This window comes from Hyperolius riggenbachi, chromosome 2 (genome assembly GCF_040937935.1).
Source record: "Hyperolius riggenbachi isolate aHypRig1 chromosome 2, aHypRig1.pri, whole genome shotgun sequence".
Taxonomy (NCBI): domain Eukaryota; kingdom Metazoa; phylum Chordata; class Amphibia; order Anura; family Hyperoliidae; genus Hyperolius; species Hyperolius riggenbachi.
Genome location: NC_090647.1, coordinates 100,606,881 through 100,620,579, shown reverse-complemented (window position 1 = coordinate 100,620,579; position 13,699 = coordinate 100,606,881). Strand labels below are relative to the sequence as shown.

General features: G+C 44.7%; 1 protein-coding gene across 1 annotated transcript in view; it reads right to left on the bottom strand.

The window, feature by feature from the left end:
* The window catches only part of LOC137543987 (fibrinogen-like protein 1), a 52,163-nt gene extending 41,155 nt beyond the window's left edge, over positions 1-11,008 (bottom strand). Inside the window, exons 1-2 of the mRNA XM_068265044.1 lie at positions 10,719-11,008; positions 7,119-7,206 (exon numbers count right to left, since the gene is read on the bottom strand). Coding sequence (XP_068121145.1) covers positions 7,119-7,193 — 75 coding nt within the window. The 5' untranslated portion in view covers positions 7,194-7,206; positions 10,719-11,008. The remainder of the gene's footprint in view (positions 1-7,118; positions 7,207-10,718) is intronic.
* Between the last annotated feature and the right edge of the window lie 2,691 nt (positions 11,009-13,699).

Here is a 13,699-nt window from a genome sequence, read left to right as displayed (position 1 = left end):
ATGCAACTGACCACTGTGAACCTAGCCTAAAGGGATCAGGATCCCATATTTTTCAATGATCTACAGCCCAGGAGAACATTAATAAACAGGCCCCGTTTTTTCCAGTATAATCTAAATAATATAGATAATGGGACACACTATCACAGCGGTTCCCAATGTTGTAGGTTCCATAGAGCACTATAGCCAAGTTACAGATGCTAAGGAGTATGTTGCATTATCCTGTAAAATAATGACCCATTGATGTATGGTTAATGCTTGCCACAGTTCATGCAGGATTGTGCCAGGGATCCCCTGCCCAGATCTCTTGGTTAGAACCACTGATACATAGTTTTAGGCTGAGCAGTCTGACAAATCTCGATACTGACATGCAATAGCTTTTGTGTCCAGTAGATGTCTCTGGTTTACTGCAGTTAGTAAATTACTGAAAGCGTCAGTTATTTTATCCCATATAGTTACATTGTCACCTTATAGAATACAAGTCAACTCACAGTTTCTCTTTATAGTAATGGCTATTAGCCTAGAATAAGTACCGGCGGTAGCTAATGAGAGTGGACAGGAAAATGGTAAAACAAACTGGGATGGTCCATAACCCAGGAGGGGAAAAGAAAGATGCTAGGAATTGAAATACCAAACCTTTCAAGGCTGACCTTAAAGGGAACCTAAAGCAAGGCTTCCGTATTTATTTCCGTTTAAGTAATACCAGTTGCCTGGCTGTCCTGCTGATCTATTTGGTTGCAATAGTGTCTGAAACACACACCTGAAACAAGCATGAAGCTAATCCAGTCAGACTTCAGTCAGGGCACCTTGTTCATGGGCTGTGGCTAAAAGTGGCTGAAAGTATTAGAGGCAGAGGATCAGCAGGACAGCAAAGTAATATGCATTGTTTAAAAGGAAATATCCCTCTCGCTTTAGGTTTCCTTTAAAGAAAGGGGCAAATGGACACACAAACCCCTTCCCTTCAAATTGTGGGTATCTGTCTCTGGTATCTTTTTCCTTTCTCCTGTTTGTATACCTTCCTAATACACTATTTTTTTTCCTACACTGGACTAAGGACTCCTTACTGCTGAATAGGTACTAGTTCTAGCCAGGACTCATTTATGGGAAGGTGGGGTTGAGGAGAGGTTAGGGCTTTGCTAGTTTTACCAGTACAGAGAAAGTATAGTATGAGGACAGGGTTAACAATAGCATGAATAGATTGAAGGGCGTAGGTTAGAGTCAGGCATAAAGGTAAAGAGGAAGCTGCTTTACTTATATGATCATCAAGGGCCACTTGCTCTGTCCTAGGCCAGTTTTTAAAAAATGTTTTTCAGCTTCCACACAGACAAATCTGGGACTAGTGAATGCTGTTATCTGTTCCCTGAACTCAGAAGTGGTTCTCAGGCACAACTCTATTTGGCCATCAGTATAAGCTACACTGGAGTTTAACTGCAGATAAACTGTTCATTAACCACTTAACGACCGCCCCCAGCCGATGGGCGGCGGCAAAGACCGGTCCCAAACGACCGCAATACGCCCATCGGCGGGGGCGGCTGCGGGAGTGGCTATGCGGCGATCGCGTCATTCGTGACGCGATCAGCCGCCGGGGACTGGCTCCGCCCCCCGTTCGCCGTAACCCGCCGGCCGTTCGGAAGCGCCGGCGGGTTACTGGCATCCGGATCGCCGCTGCAACAGTGTATAATAGGCTTTGTAATGTATACAAAGCCTATTATACTGGCTGCCTCCTGCCCTGGTGGTCCCAGTGTCCGAGGGACCACCAGGGCAGGCTGCAGCCACCCTAGTCTGCACCCAAGCACACTGATTTCCCCCCCCCTGCCCCCTGATCGCCCACAGCACCCCTCAGACCCCCCCCTGCCCACCCCCCAGACCACTGTTTGCACCCAGTCACCCCCCTAATCACCCATCAATCACTCCCTGTCACTATCTGTCAACGCTATTTTTTTTTTAAGTCCCTAATCTGCCCCCTACTCCCTCCTGATCACCCCCCCACCCCTCAGATTCTCCCCAGACCCCCCCCCCAGACCCCCCCCCCCCCGTGTACTGTATGCATCTATCCCCCCTGATCACCTGTCAATCACCTGTCAATCACCTGTCAATCACCTGTCAATCACCCGTCAATCACCCCCTGTCACTGCCACCCATCAATCAGCCCCTGATCTGCCCCTTGCGGGCAATCTGATCACCCCCCCACACCAATAGATCGCCCGCAGATCCGACATCAGATCACCTCCCAAATCCATTGTTTACATCTATTCTCTCCTCTAAACACCCACTAATTACCCATCAATAACCCCCATCACCACCTGTCACTGTTACCCATCAGATTAGACCCTAATCTGCCCCTTGCGGGCACCCAATCACCTGCCCACACGCTCAGATTGCCCTCAGACCCCCCCCCCTTATCAATTCGCCCGTGCAATATTTACATCTGTTCTCCCCTGTAATAACCCACTGATTACCTGTCAATCACCCATCAATCACCCCCTGTCACTGCCACCCATCAATCACCCCCTGTCACTGCCACCCATCAATCAGCCCCTAACCTGCCCCTTGCGGGCAATCTGATCACCCACCCACACCAATAGATCGCCCGCAGATCCGACATCAGATCACCTCCCAAATCCATTGTTTACATCTATTCTCTCCTCTAAACACCCACTAATTACCCATCAATCACCCCCTATCACCACCTGTCACTGTTACCCATCAGATTAGACCCTAATCTGCCCCTTGCGGGCACCCAATCACCTGCCCACACGCTCAGATTGCCCTCAGACCCCCCCCCCTTATCAATTCGCCCGTGCAATATTTACATCTGTTCTCCCCTGTAATAACCCACTGATTACCTGTCAATCACCCATCAATCACCCCCTGTCACTGCCACCCATCAATCACCCCCTGTCACTGCCACCCATCAATCAGCCCCTAACCTGCCCCTTGCGGGCAATCTGATCACCCACCCACACCAATAGATCGCCCGCAGATCCGACATCAGATCACCTCCCAAATCCATTGTTTACATCTATTCTCTCCTCTAAACACCCACTAATTACCCATCAATCACCCCCATCACCACCTGTCACTGTTACCCATCAGATTAGACCCTAATCTGCCCCTTGCGGGCACCCAATCACCCGCCCACACCTCAGAACGCCCTCAGACCCCAGCCCTGATCACCTCGCCAGTGCATTGCTTGCATCTATTTCCCCCCTCTAATCACACCTTGAGACACCCATCAATCACCTCCTGTCACCCCCTAGCACACCTACCCATCAGATCAGGCCCTAATTTGCCCCGTGTGGGCTCCTGATCACTCGGCCAAACCCTCAGATCCCCCTCAGACCCCCTTCCGATCACCTCCCCAGTGCATTGATTGCATCTATTTTCCCCTCTAACCGCCCCCTGAGACACCCATCAATCACCTCCTGTCACCCCCCTAGCACTCCTATCCATCAGATCAGGCCCAATACATCCTGTCATCTAAGAGGCCACCCTGCTTATGACCGATTCCACAAAATTTGCCCCCTCATAGACCACCTGTCATCAAAATTTGCAGATGCTTATACCCCTGAACAGTCATTTTGAGAAATTTGGTTTCCAGACTACTCACAGTTTTGGGCCCGTAAAATGCCAGGGCAGTATAGGAACCCCACAAGTGACCCCATTTTAGAAAGAAGACACCCCAAGGTATTCTGTTAGGTGTATGATGAGTTCATAGAATATTTTATTTTTTGTCAAAAGTTAGCGGAAATTGGATTGTTATTGTTTTTTTCACAAAGTGTCATTTTTCACTAACTTGTGAGAAAAAATAAAATCTTCTATGAACTCACCATACCCCTAACGGAATACCTTGGGGTGTCTTCTTTCTAAAATGGGGTCACTTGTGGGGTTCCTATACTGCCCTGGCATTTTAGGGGCCCTAAACCGTGAGGAGTAGTCTAGAAAACAAATGCCTCAAAATAACCTGTGAATAGGACGTTGGGCCCCTTAGCGCACCTAGGCTGCAAAAAAGTGTCACACATGTGGTATCGCCATACTCAGGAGAAGTAGTATAATGTGTTTTGTGGTGTATTTTTACACATACCCATGCTGGGTGGGAGAAATCTCTCTGTAAATGGACAATTGTGTGTAAAACAAATAAAAAAATGTGTCATTTACAGAGATATTTCTCCCACCCAGCATGGTTATATGTAAAAATACACCACAAAACACATTATACTACTTCTTCTGAGTACGGCGATACCACATGTGTGACACTTTTTTGCAGCCTAACTGTGCTAAGGGGCCCAAAGTCCAATGAGTACCTTTAGGATTTCACAGGTCATTTTGAGACATTTGGGTTCAAGACTACTCCTCACGGTTTAGGGCCCCTAAAATGCCAGGGCAGTATAGGAACCCCACAAGTGACCCCATTTTAGAAAGAAGACACCCCAAGGTATTCTTTTAGGTGTATGATGAGTTCATAGAAGATTTTATTTTTTGTCACAAGTTAGCGGAAATTGATATGTATTGTTTTTTTTTTCACAAAGTGTCATTTTCCGCTAACTTGTGACAAAAAAAAAATCTTCTATGAACTCACCATACTCCTAACAGAATACCTTGGGGTGTCTTCTTTCTAAAATGGGGTCACTTGTGGGGTTCCTATACTGCCCTGGCATTTTAGGGGCCCTAAACCGTGAGGAGTAGTCTAGAATCCAAATGCCTCAAAATGACCTGTGAATAGGACGTTAGGCCCCTTAGCGCACCTAGGTTGCAAAAAAGTGTCACACATGTGGTATCGCCGTACTCAGAAGAAGTAGTATAATGTGTTTTGGGGTGTATTTTTATACATACCCATGCTGGGTGGGAGAAATCTCTCTGTAAATGGACAATTGTGTGTAAAAAAAATCAAATAATTGTCATTTACAGAGATATTTCTCCCACCCAGCATGGGTATGTGTAAAAATACACCCCAAAACACATTATACTACTTCTCCTGAGTACGGCGGTACCACATGTGTGGCACTTTTTTGCACCCTAAGTGCGCTAAGGGGCCCAAAGTCCAATGAGTACCTTTAGGATTTCACAGGTCATTTTGCCACATTTGGTTTCAAGACTACTCCTCACGGTTTAGGGCCCCTATAATGCCAGGGCAGTATAGGAACCCCACAAATGACTCCATTTTAGAAAGAAGACACCCCAAGGTATTCCGTTAGGAGAATGGCGAGTTCATAGAAGATTTTATTTTTTGTCACAAGTTAGCGGAAAATGACACTTTGTGAAAAAAAACAATTAAAATCAATTTCCGCTAACTTGTGACAAAAAAAAAAAATCTTCTATGAACTCACCATACATCTAACGGAATACCTTGGGGTGTCTTCTTTCTAAAATGGGGTAATTTGTGGGGTTCCTATACTGTCCTGGCATTTTAGGGGCCCTAAACCGTGAGGAGTAGTCTTGAAACGAAATTTCTCAAAATGACCTGTGAAATCCTAAAGGTACTCATTGGACTTTGGGCCCCTTAGCGCAGTTAGGGTGCAAAAAAGTGCCACACATGTGGTATCGCCGTACTCAGGAGAAGTAGTATAATGTGTTTTGGGGTGTATTTTTCCACATACCCATGCTGAGTGGGAGAAATATCTCTATAAATAGACAATTGTGTGTAAAAAAAATAAAAAAATTGTCATTTACGGAGATATTTCTCCCACCCAGCATGTGTATGTGTAAAAATACACCCCAAAACACATTATACTACTTTTCCTGAGTACGGCAATACCACATGTGTGGCACTTTTTTGCGGCCTAACTGCGCTAAGGGGCCCAAAGTCCAATGAGCATCTTTAGGCTTTACAGGGGTGCTTACAATTAGGCACCCCCCAAATGCCAGGACAGTAAACACACCCCACAAATGACCCCATTCTGGAAAGTAGACACTTCAAGGTATTCAGAGAGGAGCATAGTGAGTCCGTGGCAGATTTCATTTTTTTTTGTCGCAAGTTAGAAGAAATGGAAACTTTTTTTTTTTTTTTTTTTTTGTCACAAACTGTCATTTTCCGCTAACTTGTGACAAAAAATAAAATCTTCTATGAACTCACCATGCCTCTCACTGAATACTTTGGGATGTCTTCTTTCCAAAATGGGGTCATTTGGGGGGTATTTGTACTATCCTGGAATTTTAGCCCCTCATGAAACATGACAGGTGCGCAGAAAAGTCAGAGATGCTTGAAAATGGGAAAATTCACTTTTGGCACCATAGTTTGTAAACGCTATAACTTTTACCCAATCCAATAAATATACACTGAATGTTTTTTTTTTTATCAAAGACATGTAGCAGAATAACTTTCGCGCTCAAATGTATAGGAAATTTTACTTTATTTGAAAAATGTCAGCACAGAAAGTTAAAAAAGTCATTTTTTTGACAAAATTCATGTCTTTTTTGATGAATATAATAAAAAGTAAAACTCGCAGCAGCAATCAAATAGCATCAAAAGAAAGCTGTATTAGTGACAAGAAAAGGAGGTAAAATTCATTTAGGTGGTAGGTTGTATGACCGAGCAATAAACCGTGAAAGCTGCAGTGGTCTGAATGGAGAAAAAGGCTCTGGTCCTTAAGGGGCGAAAAGACTGTGGTCCCGAAGTGGTTAAAAGCCTTGGATTCTTAACCCTTACAGTGAGAAAAAAATATGCCTATTGCTGCTTTTTGCTTCTGGAATGTCCCCCTCCCTTAATAAAGGATAAATATTTAGTAATACTTAAAGCAGACCTAAACTCAGAACTTTTTGCTCTAAAAGATAAGCAACAGCATAATAACCTTTAAAGAAAAACTTTTTTTACAGCTGATACAAATCCTGCAGTAAGTCTGCAGTGTGTCTACTTCCTACTTTCATGGAAGCCGACATAGGGTTAACATCCGGAGTTTACAAATTAGCTGCTCTGCGAGGCAGCCAGCTGACTCAGCTGAGAGATCAAATAAACTTGTGATTAGTCACAGATGATAGGCTAAACGCTTTAAATATATACTGGGTGCATTTCTCTGTCTTCCTTCTGTCATGTGCAAGAGTTCAGGTCCACTTTAACAGTAATTTCAGATTACAGTGGCAGTGGATGACTATTTTATACAATTTCTCCGATTTCCTCTACTTACCGTCAGTCTTGGAGCGGAGAGAGCCAACCCTGGGAGAGACAGAGCTAAGGCCAGCAGCAGCATGGGAGATGCCATCACTACTGTCACTCTACATGAGGATAAATGAAACCAAATCAGTTATAGCAGTAAGGTGAAACGAACCTCATGCAATCTATAGCATTGCAAGCCCAAACGTGTTAAGAGATGTTTACTAATGATACAAACCTGATCATACAATCTTATTAGTTTTATGTAATATGAGGGCCTTCTTAAAGAACAGGCAGGCCTGGATTTACCTCACAGGAGCCTATAGGCACAGATGTCCTGGCACCCTAGACTTCTCGCTCCATGAACCTACGCACTGCAAGTGTGCTGGCTGGCCCGGCTGTCACTTCTCCATTGTTTCCCTTGCCTGTCATAGGTAGCTACAGGTGCCCCTTGGCATTAGGTAGCCAGAAATACCCTCAGTATTAAGTAGCTAGAGGTGCCCCCGACTGAAAGGAGATCTTGTTAGTGGAATGCCAAGAGCTGGGTGAGTAACGAGTTACGTCTTATTTACACTCTCATCAGGACCCTGGGAAGGAGGGAGAGAGGCACTAAGGGAGTGGAGTGACCCGCATTACCTTCATCATAAGCCAGTGCCGTAAATTCGGCCCTGAGAACAGGTGTCAAACACAAGGCCTACGGGCCAAATACGGCCCTCCATGCCATTTTATGTGGCCCTCGAGAGCTTCCAATGACCATCATTAAAGTAGCAAAAGAAAGACACCACACTTCCTTCCCATCCAGAGGAGTACACTGTTGACAGTGGTTCAGATTGATACACTGTCAGTTTGTACCAGGGTGCAGCAACAACCCATGGGACACTCCCAGTTAAATTAGGACAGGCCCTCTCCTTGGATCCAAACCGCGCACACACACACACACACACTCTTCCCCTCCCCAGACAACCACATAGCAAAGTAGTGGACAGTAGCGTAGCAATACAGAGGTAGCCACCGCATCGGGGCCCTTGGGCCAGAGGGGCCCCGTAAGGCCCTCCCTCAACTGCAGTATTAGCTCTTTACTGGTCCTGTGCTTGTAATAATCACTTCTATAGATGCTTTGAATGATAATAATCATTAACAAGCTGCTCCCCATGCCCTTCTTGCCCCTCTGACACTGTGGTTGTCCTTGGCAGGTTTTGGTGCGCCGTATCAACTGTTATGTATAAAGTGCTGGGGGGGCATGTATAACTCGCACCGGGGCCCCTAGCTCCTAAGCTACTCCACTGGTAGTGGAGCAATGTAATAATTACCTGTTTCAACGATACATAGTGTCTTCTGTTCTTCCTGGCAGTCACATGCTCTGACTGTGCTTTCATACCTCCAACTTCCAATCACATCACATGCCTCAGGAGCCAGAGGCGTGCAGCATAGAGCGTGTGTCTGTCAGGAAGATCAGGGGAGACCTGAAGCAGCACTGGAGCAGGAAAATATTAAACTGCTCCACTGCACTACTCTGCAGAAGGGGGAGGAGCAGACTCCCCACCACTTGCGTAGCTAGAGATCATGGGGCCCTCAGATGGAGGCACTTAAGCAATGCTACCTGCCCCTACCCTGTGGATATGAGTTAATTGGGCAATTTACACTATCATACAATCAAAACTGCATATAGTTCATGAGCACCGAGACCAAGTCAGAGGGTGAAGAAACAGGAAAGTTAATGGTGAATACATTAAGTACCCACTGGGCCCCCTATGCTCCAGGGCCTCAGCTGCTATAGCTATTGCTACGCCCCTGCTCCCCACAGTTGCTAATTTTATGCCACTTAGTTCAAGACTGGTAAATGTTGAATCTTAATAACCAATTTGGCCTGCGTCTCAGATTAGGTTTTAGAGTTCGGCCCCTTACGTTAATGAGTTTGTCCAAACCAAAGTATTCATTCTAGGCAGTGCGGAAACCATGCCTTTTCTGCATTGTGCGTTTCTTAATTTTTCGTTATTGTTATTTGTGCCAGCATTTGCATGGAGTACAATACAGTATCATATTTTTTTTTTTTGTACACACATGTAAAAACATAGGACTATGTTTTGTATTGAAAAGCAATGCAGACATTTTTACATACCGTACTTTTTTTTTTTTTTTAAATGCAAATTGGATCTGTAGTTTACTCTCTTGATAGAGGGAAAACAATAAAAGACACAAAAGCAACAAAAACGCAAACGCATACAATGCAAATGCAGCAAAAAAAATGAAAAGGAACACAGGGCAGAAATCCATGTGTGCTCCCGGCCTCAAAGTATAATTACTCTGTTTACCCTTTGGCTGGCAGCTCACATTTTTGTGTGCGTTTTCTGCACAGGTAAACTGAGAACCAATGTTAATCAATGGGCAAGTGCACATCTCAATGCGTTTTTCCCATGCAAGAAAAACTGACAGCAGTGAAGCAATGCACACATTTTCTCTATCAATTACATTAGCTTCTGTGAAAAAATGCATACGTGTTCCCGCATACAGCCACACATGGCGTGCAGAAAATGCATTTACAGAAAACTGACAGACAAGTGTGATCCCAGCCTTCCACTACATAGATTTGTTAAGATTGTACAATCAAGATTGCTTCATTGGCACTTTCGTTCTAAGAATTGTGAACATCACTTGACAGGCAGCCTAGTGGGCCAATCTAAGTGCAGGTATCATGTCCATTAAGGTCTCGTTCACATTATAAATCACCAGCGCAATCGCAAGCGCTGAGCGATTTATTGAACGTTTTCTAAGCGCTTTTGCAGAGCGATTCGTTTTTTTCACTTCCTGACTTGAGTCAGGTAGTGAACTCTTTCACCCTGAAATGAATAAATACAATGTATTTATTCATAAAAGCACTTGGGAAATCGCTATGCAAAGCACTTTTTCAAGTATCCCTATACCTTCCATTGAGCAAAAGCGCTCAGAAAATGGTACATGTAGCATGTTTGCAATTTCAATGAAATCGAAACGCTTACATGTGAACACTCTCATAGGGAATCATTGCACAATCATTTTTGGGGCAATTTCTAAAATCACCAGCGCTTACAAAAACCCGCAAACGCTCATAGTGTGAATGAGCCCTAAAGGCAGCCACTGGACCAGCCAGGGCTCAGGGTATGTTCAGTGGAGCAGAAGTAGGAGCATGAGTACCCTGGACTACCACGTGTAATGTGCACATAACTTGCACTTCTCTCATTAAGCTCCGCTGCTCAACCCCATTGTCTTATTTTTGAGGAAGCATGGGTATGTAAGTGTTTGTACTTGTTTGTAAGTGTTGTTGGATGTCCTGATTGTACAGTGTGTTCAGCAACTCATGTATCTATGCTCCCCAATATTCCTTTTCTACTCTGTACAGCGCTATGAAAGATGCTGGTGCTATGTAATAAATAATAATCTATAGACTGCTGGTGTGCCAGGTTTATAAGTCTAGAAGCATGCAGCAACTCTGACAAGCAGAGATTGTCCATGAACTTTCAAACAGAGGTTAGTTTGATAGGATAACAGTTTACATTAGTAAAGTGAGCATGTAGAACATATCTTAACACTGGTCAGCATGCAATTAGTATGGCAGACAAGAGTATAGTTATATTCAGAGAAAAAGCAATCAACTTACCAGTGCTGTGTATTGCTGGTTCCTAACATTACATCCGTTGTCCGATAGATAAAACAATAATGTTGCTACATATTTTTCTGTGTTGTAATAGCTGCCAGATTGCATCAGTATGTGTCCAGATGTTTTCTATTACTTGGTCAAAATAACAGAAAATCTGTGATCAGAAAGGAGGACTTTTAGCCATACTCTGACCATGTATGTCCATTGGCTCACTGGAGTTACATGCAACAAGTACAGTTTCACCATCCTAAACAGAAGGTATTTGCAAGTATTCAGGCTCACATCAGCAGGCAGTAGCCCCCATAATGCATCACTGTCAGTTGTAACTGACAGCTGCTGATATAACTGACAGAAACTGGTATATTTCAGTTCTGACAAAATCTTGTCAGAACTGGAAGGGATCACTGTAAGAAGAAAATGGTGAGCTTCTGAGAGGAACCGACGGTGAGGTTTGTATGTAATATTAACTTGCAACTACGTCATGTGTTTATTTTAAATAATTTACTCACTTCAGGTTCCATTTAAAGAGGAGCTGTTAGGTATAGGGTCTCAGAGAAAATAAACACATATATCAGTAGCTAAAGATTGGCTGTACTTACATTACATATGCATTTCACTGTCCACGTTTGGATTTCACAGAATTTGTATATAGTATATGCAGAGAATGATGCTCCTGACAGCTCATGGCAGGTTCCATGTTTGTGAAGCCAAATGTGTCGTCATGTCCTGCCTGCTTCTGATCACAGAACAGCTCATACTGAATAACACTAGTTTGCAATGAATATTAATGAGCCATGTGGCTAGGAACAATAGCTGACTCCTGCAGTTTCCTCTGCCGGGAGATTTATCTGTGCTGTGGCTGGACTGAGTTTTAGAAGCTGCTGAAACTTGATCCCGTCTTCTCCTTAGCAGCCGAGGGGAGGGCCCCAGAATGCTTTGCAGTATGTTATGCGGCTTGCGGCTTGCTTAGGTCTAAGCATTGCTGATAAGCATACATCAAAGGTAAGACAGATCTTTATCTTCAGTAATGTCTTTTTGGCTTCCTTCTAAACTGTTTAACACAGGAGACTAGAGGTTTGAATTAGCTTCTGCCGCCTGACAGTTACTCTTTAAGATGCACAGCAGAAGCACCTTCTGGAGGCAGAGCAGATCCTTCTCACTCCTATTCAATGCATAAATGATCTACAGCCTAACAGGAGTCGAGTGGTGCGTGGACGCGGGTGGACGACGTTTACTTACTATTTCCAGAGCGTGGACGCCGTCCACCCTGGCATGTTCGGAGGGGAGCAGCGCAGTGGAAGGAGAGCTGTGAGCAGCGGTGGAGAAGGGGGGCCATCTCCCCCCCCCCTTACCTCACCTTGGGGCTCTCAATCCCCCGCTCTCCCTCCAGAAGTAACGTGCGGGCGGCTGGCAGCGGGCGGGACTTACCTCGCCTCGTTCCGGCGCCGGATCTGCGTGCCACTGCTCTGGTCTGGACCAGACCAGACTAGCGGCAGTTAAATGCTCGCGCCGGAACGAGGAGAGGTAAGTCCCGCCCGCACGTTACTTCTGGAGGGGAGAGCGAGGGATGGAGAGCCTTAAGGTGAGGGAAGGAGGAGGGAGATGACCCCCCTTCTCTACCGCTGCTCACAGCTCTCCTTCCACTGCGCTGCTCCCCTCATGCTGGGGGACACCGGACTACCTATTCTGGGGACATATACCCGACTACATATATACTGGGCACATATACCCCCTGACTACATATACTGGGCACATATACACCTGCCTACATATACTGGGGCACATATACCCCTGGCTACATATACTGGGCACATATACCCCTGGCTACATATACTGGGACATATACCCCTGACTACATACAGTGGTGTGAAAAACTATTTGCCCCATTCCTGATTTCTTATTATTTTGCATGTTTGTCACACTTAAATGTTTCTGCTCATCAAAAAACGTTAACTATTAGTCAACGATAACATAATTGAACACAAAATGCAGTTTTAAATGATGGTTTTTATTATTTAGTGAGAAAAAAAACTCCAAATCTACATGGCCCTGTGTGAAAAAGTGATTGCCCCCTGAACCTAATAACTGGTTGGGCCACCCTTAGCAGCAATAACTGCAATCAAGCGTTTGTGATAACTTGCAACGAGTCTTTTACAGCGCTCTGGAGGAATTTTGGCTCACTCATCTTTGCAGAATTGTTGTAATTCAGCTTTATTTGAGGGTTTTCTAGCATGAACCGCCTTTTTAAGGTCATGCCACAACATCTCAATAGGATTCAGGTCAGGACTTTGACTAGGCCACTCCAAAGTCTTCATTTTGTTTTTCTTCAGCCATTCAGAGGTGGATTTGCTGGTGTGTTTTGTCATTGTCCTGCTACAGCACCCAAGATCGCTTCAGCTTGAGTTGACGAACAGATGGCTGGACATTCTCCTTCAGGATTTTTTGGTAGACAGTAGAATTCATGGTTCCATCTATCACAGCAAGCCTTCCAGGTCTTGAAGCAGCAAAACAACCCCAGACCATCACACTACCACCACCATATTTTACTGTTGGTATGATGTTCTTTTGCTGAAATGCTGTGTTACTTCTACGCCAGATGTAACGGGACACGCACCTTCCAAAAAGTTCAACTTTTGTCTCGTCGGTCCACAAGGTATTTTCCCAAAAGTCTTGCCAATCATTGAGATGTTTTTTTTAGCAAAATTGAGATGAGCCTTAATGTTCTTTTTGCTTAAAGGTGGTTTGCGCCTTGGATATCTGCCATGCAGACCGTTTTTGCCCCCCGTTTTTTGTCTCTTTCATATGGTGGAGTCATGAACAATGACCTTTAATTGAGGCAAGTGAGGCCTGCAGTTCTTTAGATGTTGTCCTGGGGTCTTTTGTGGCCTCTCGGATGAGTTTTCTCTGCGCTCTTGGGGTAATTTTTGTCGGCCAGCCACTCCTGGGAAGGTTCATCACTGTTCCATGTTTTTGCCATTTGT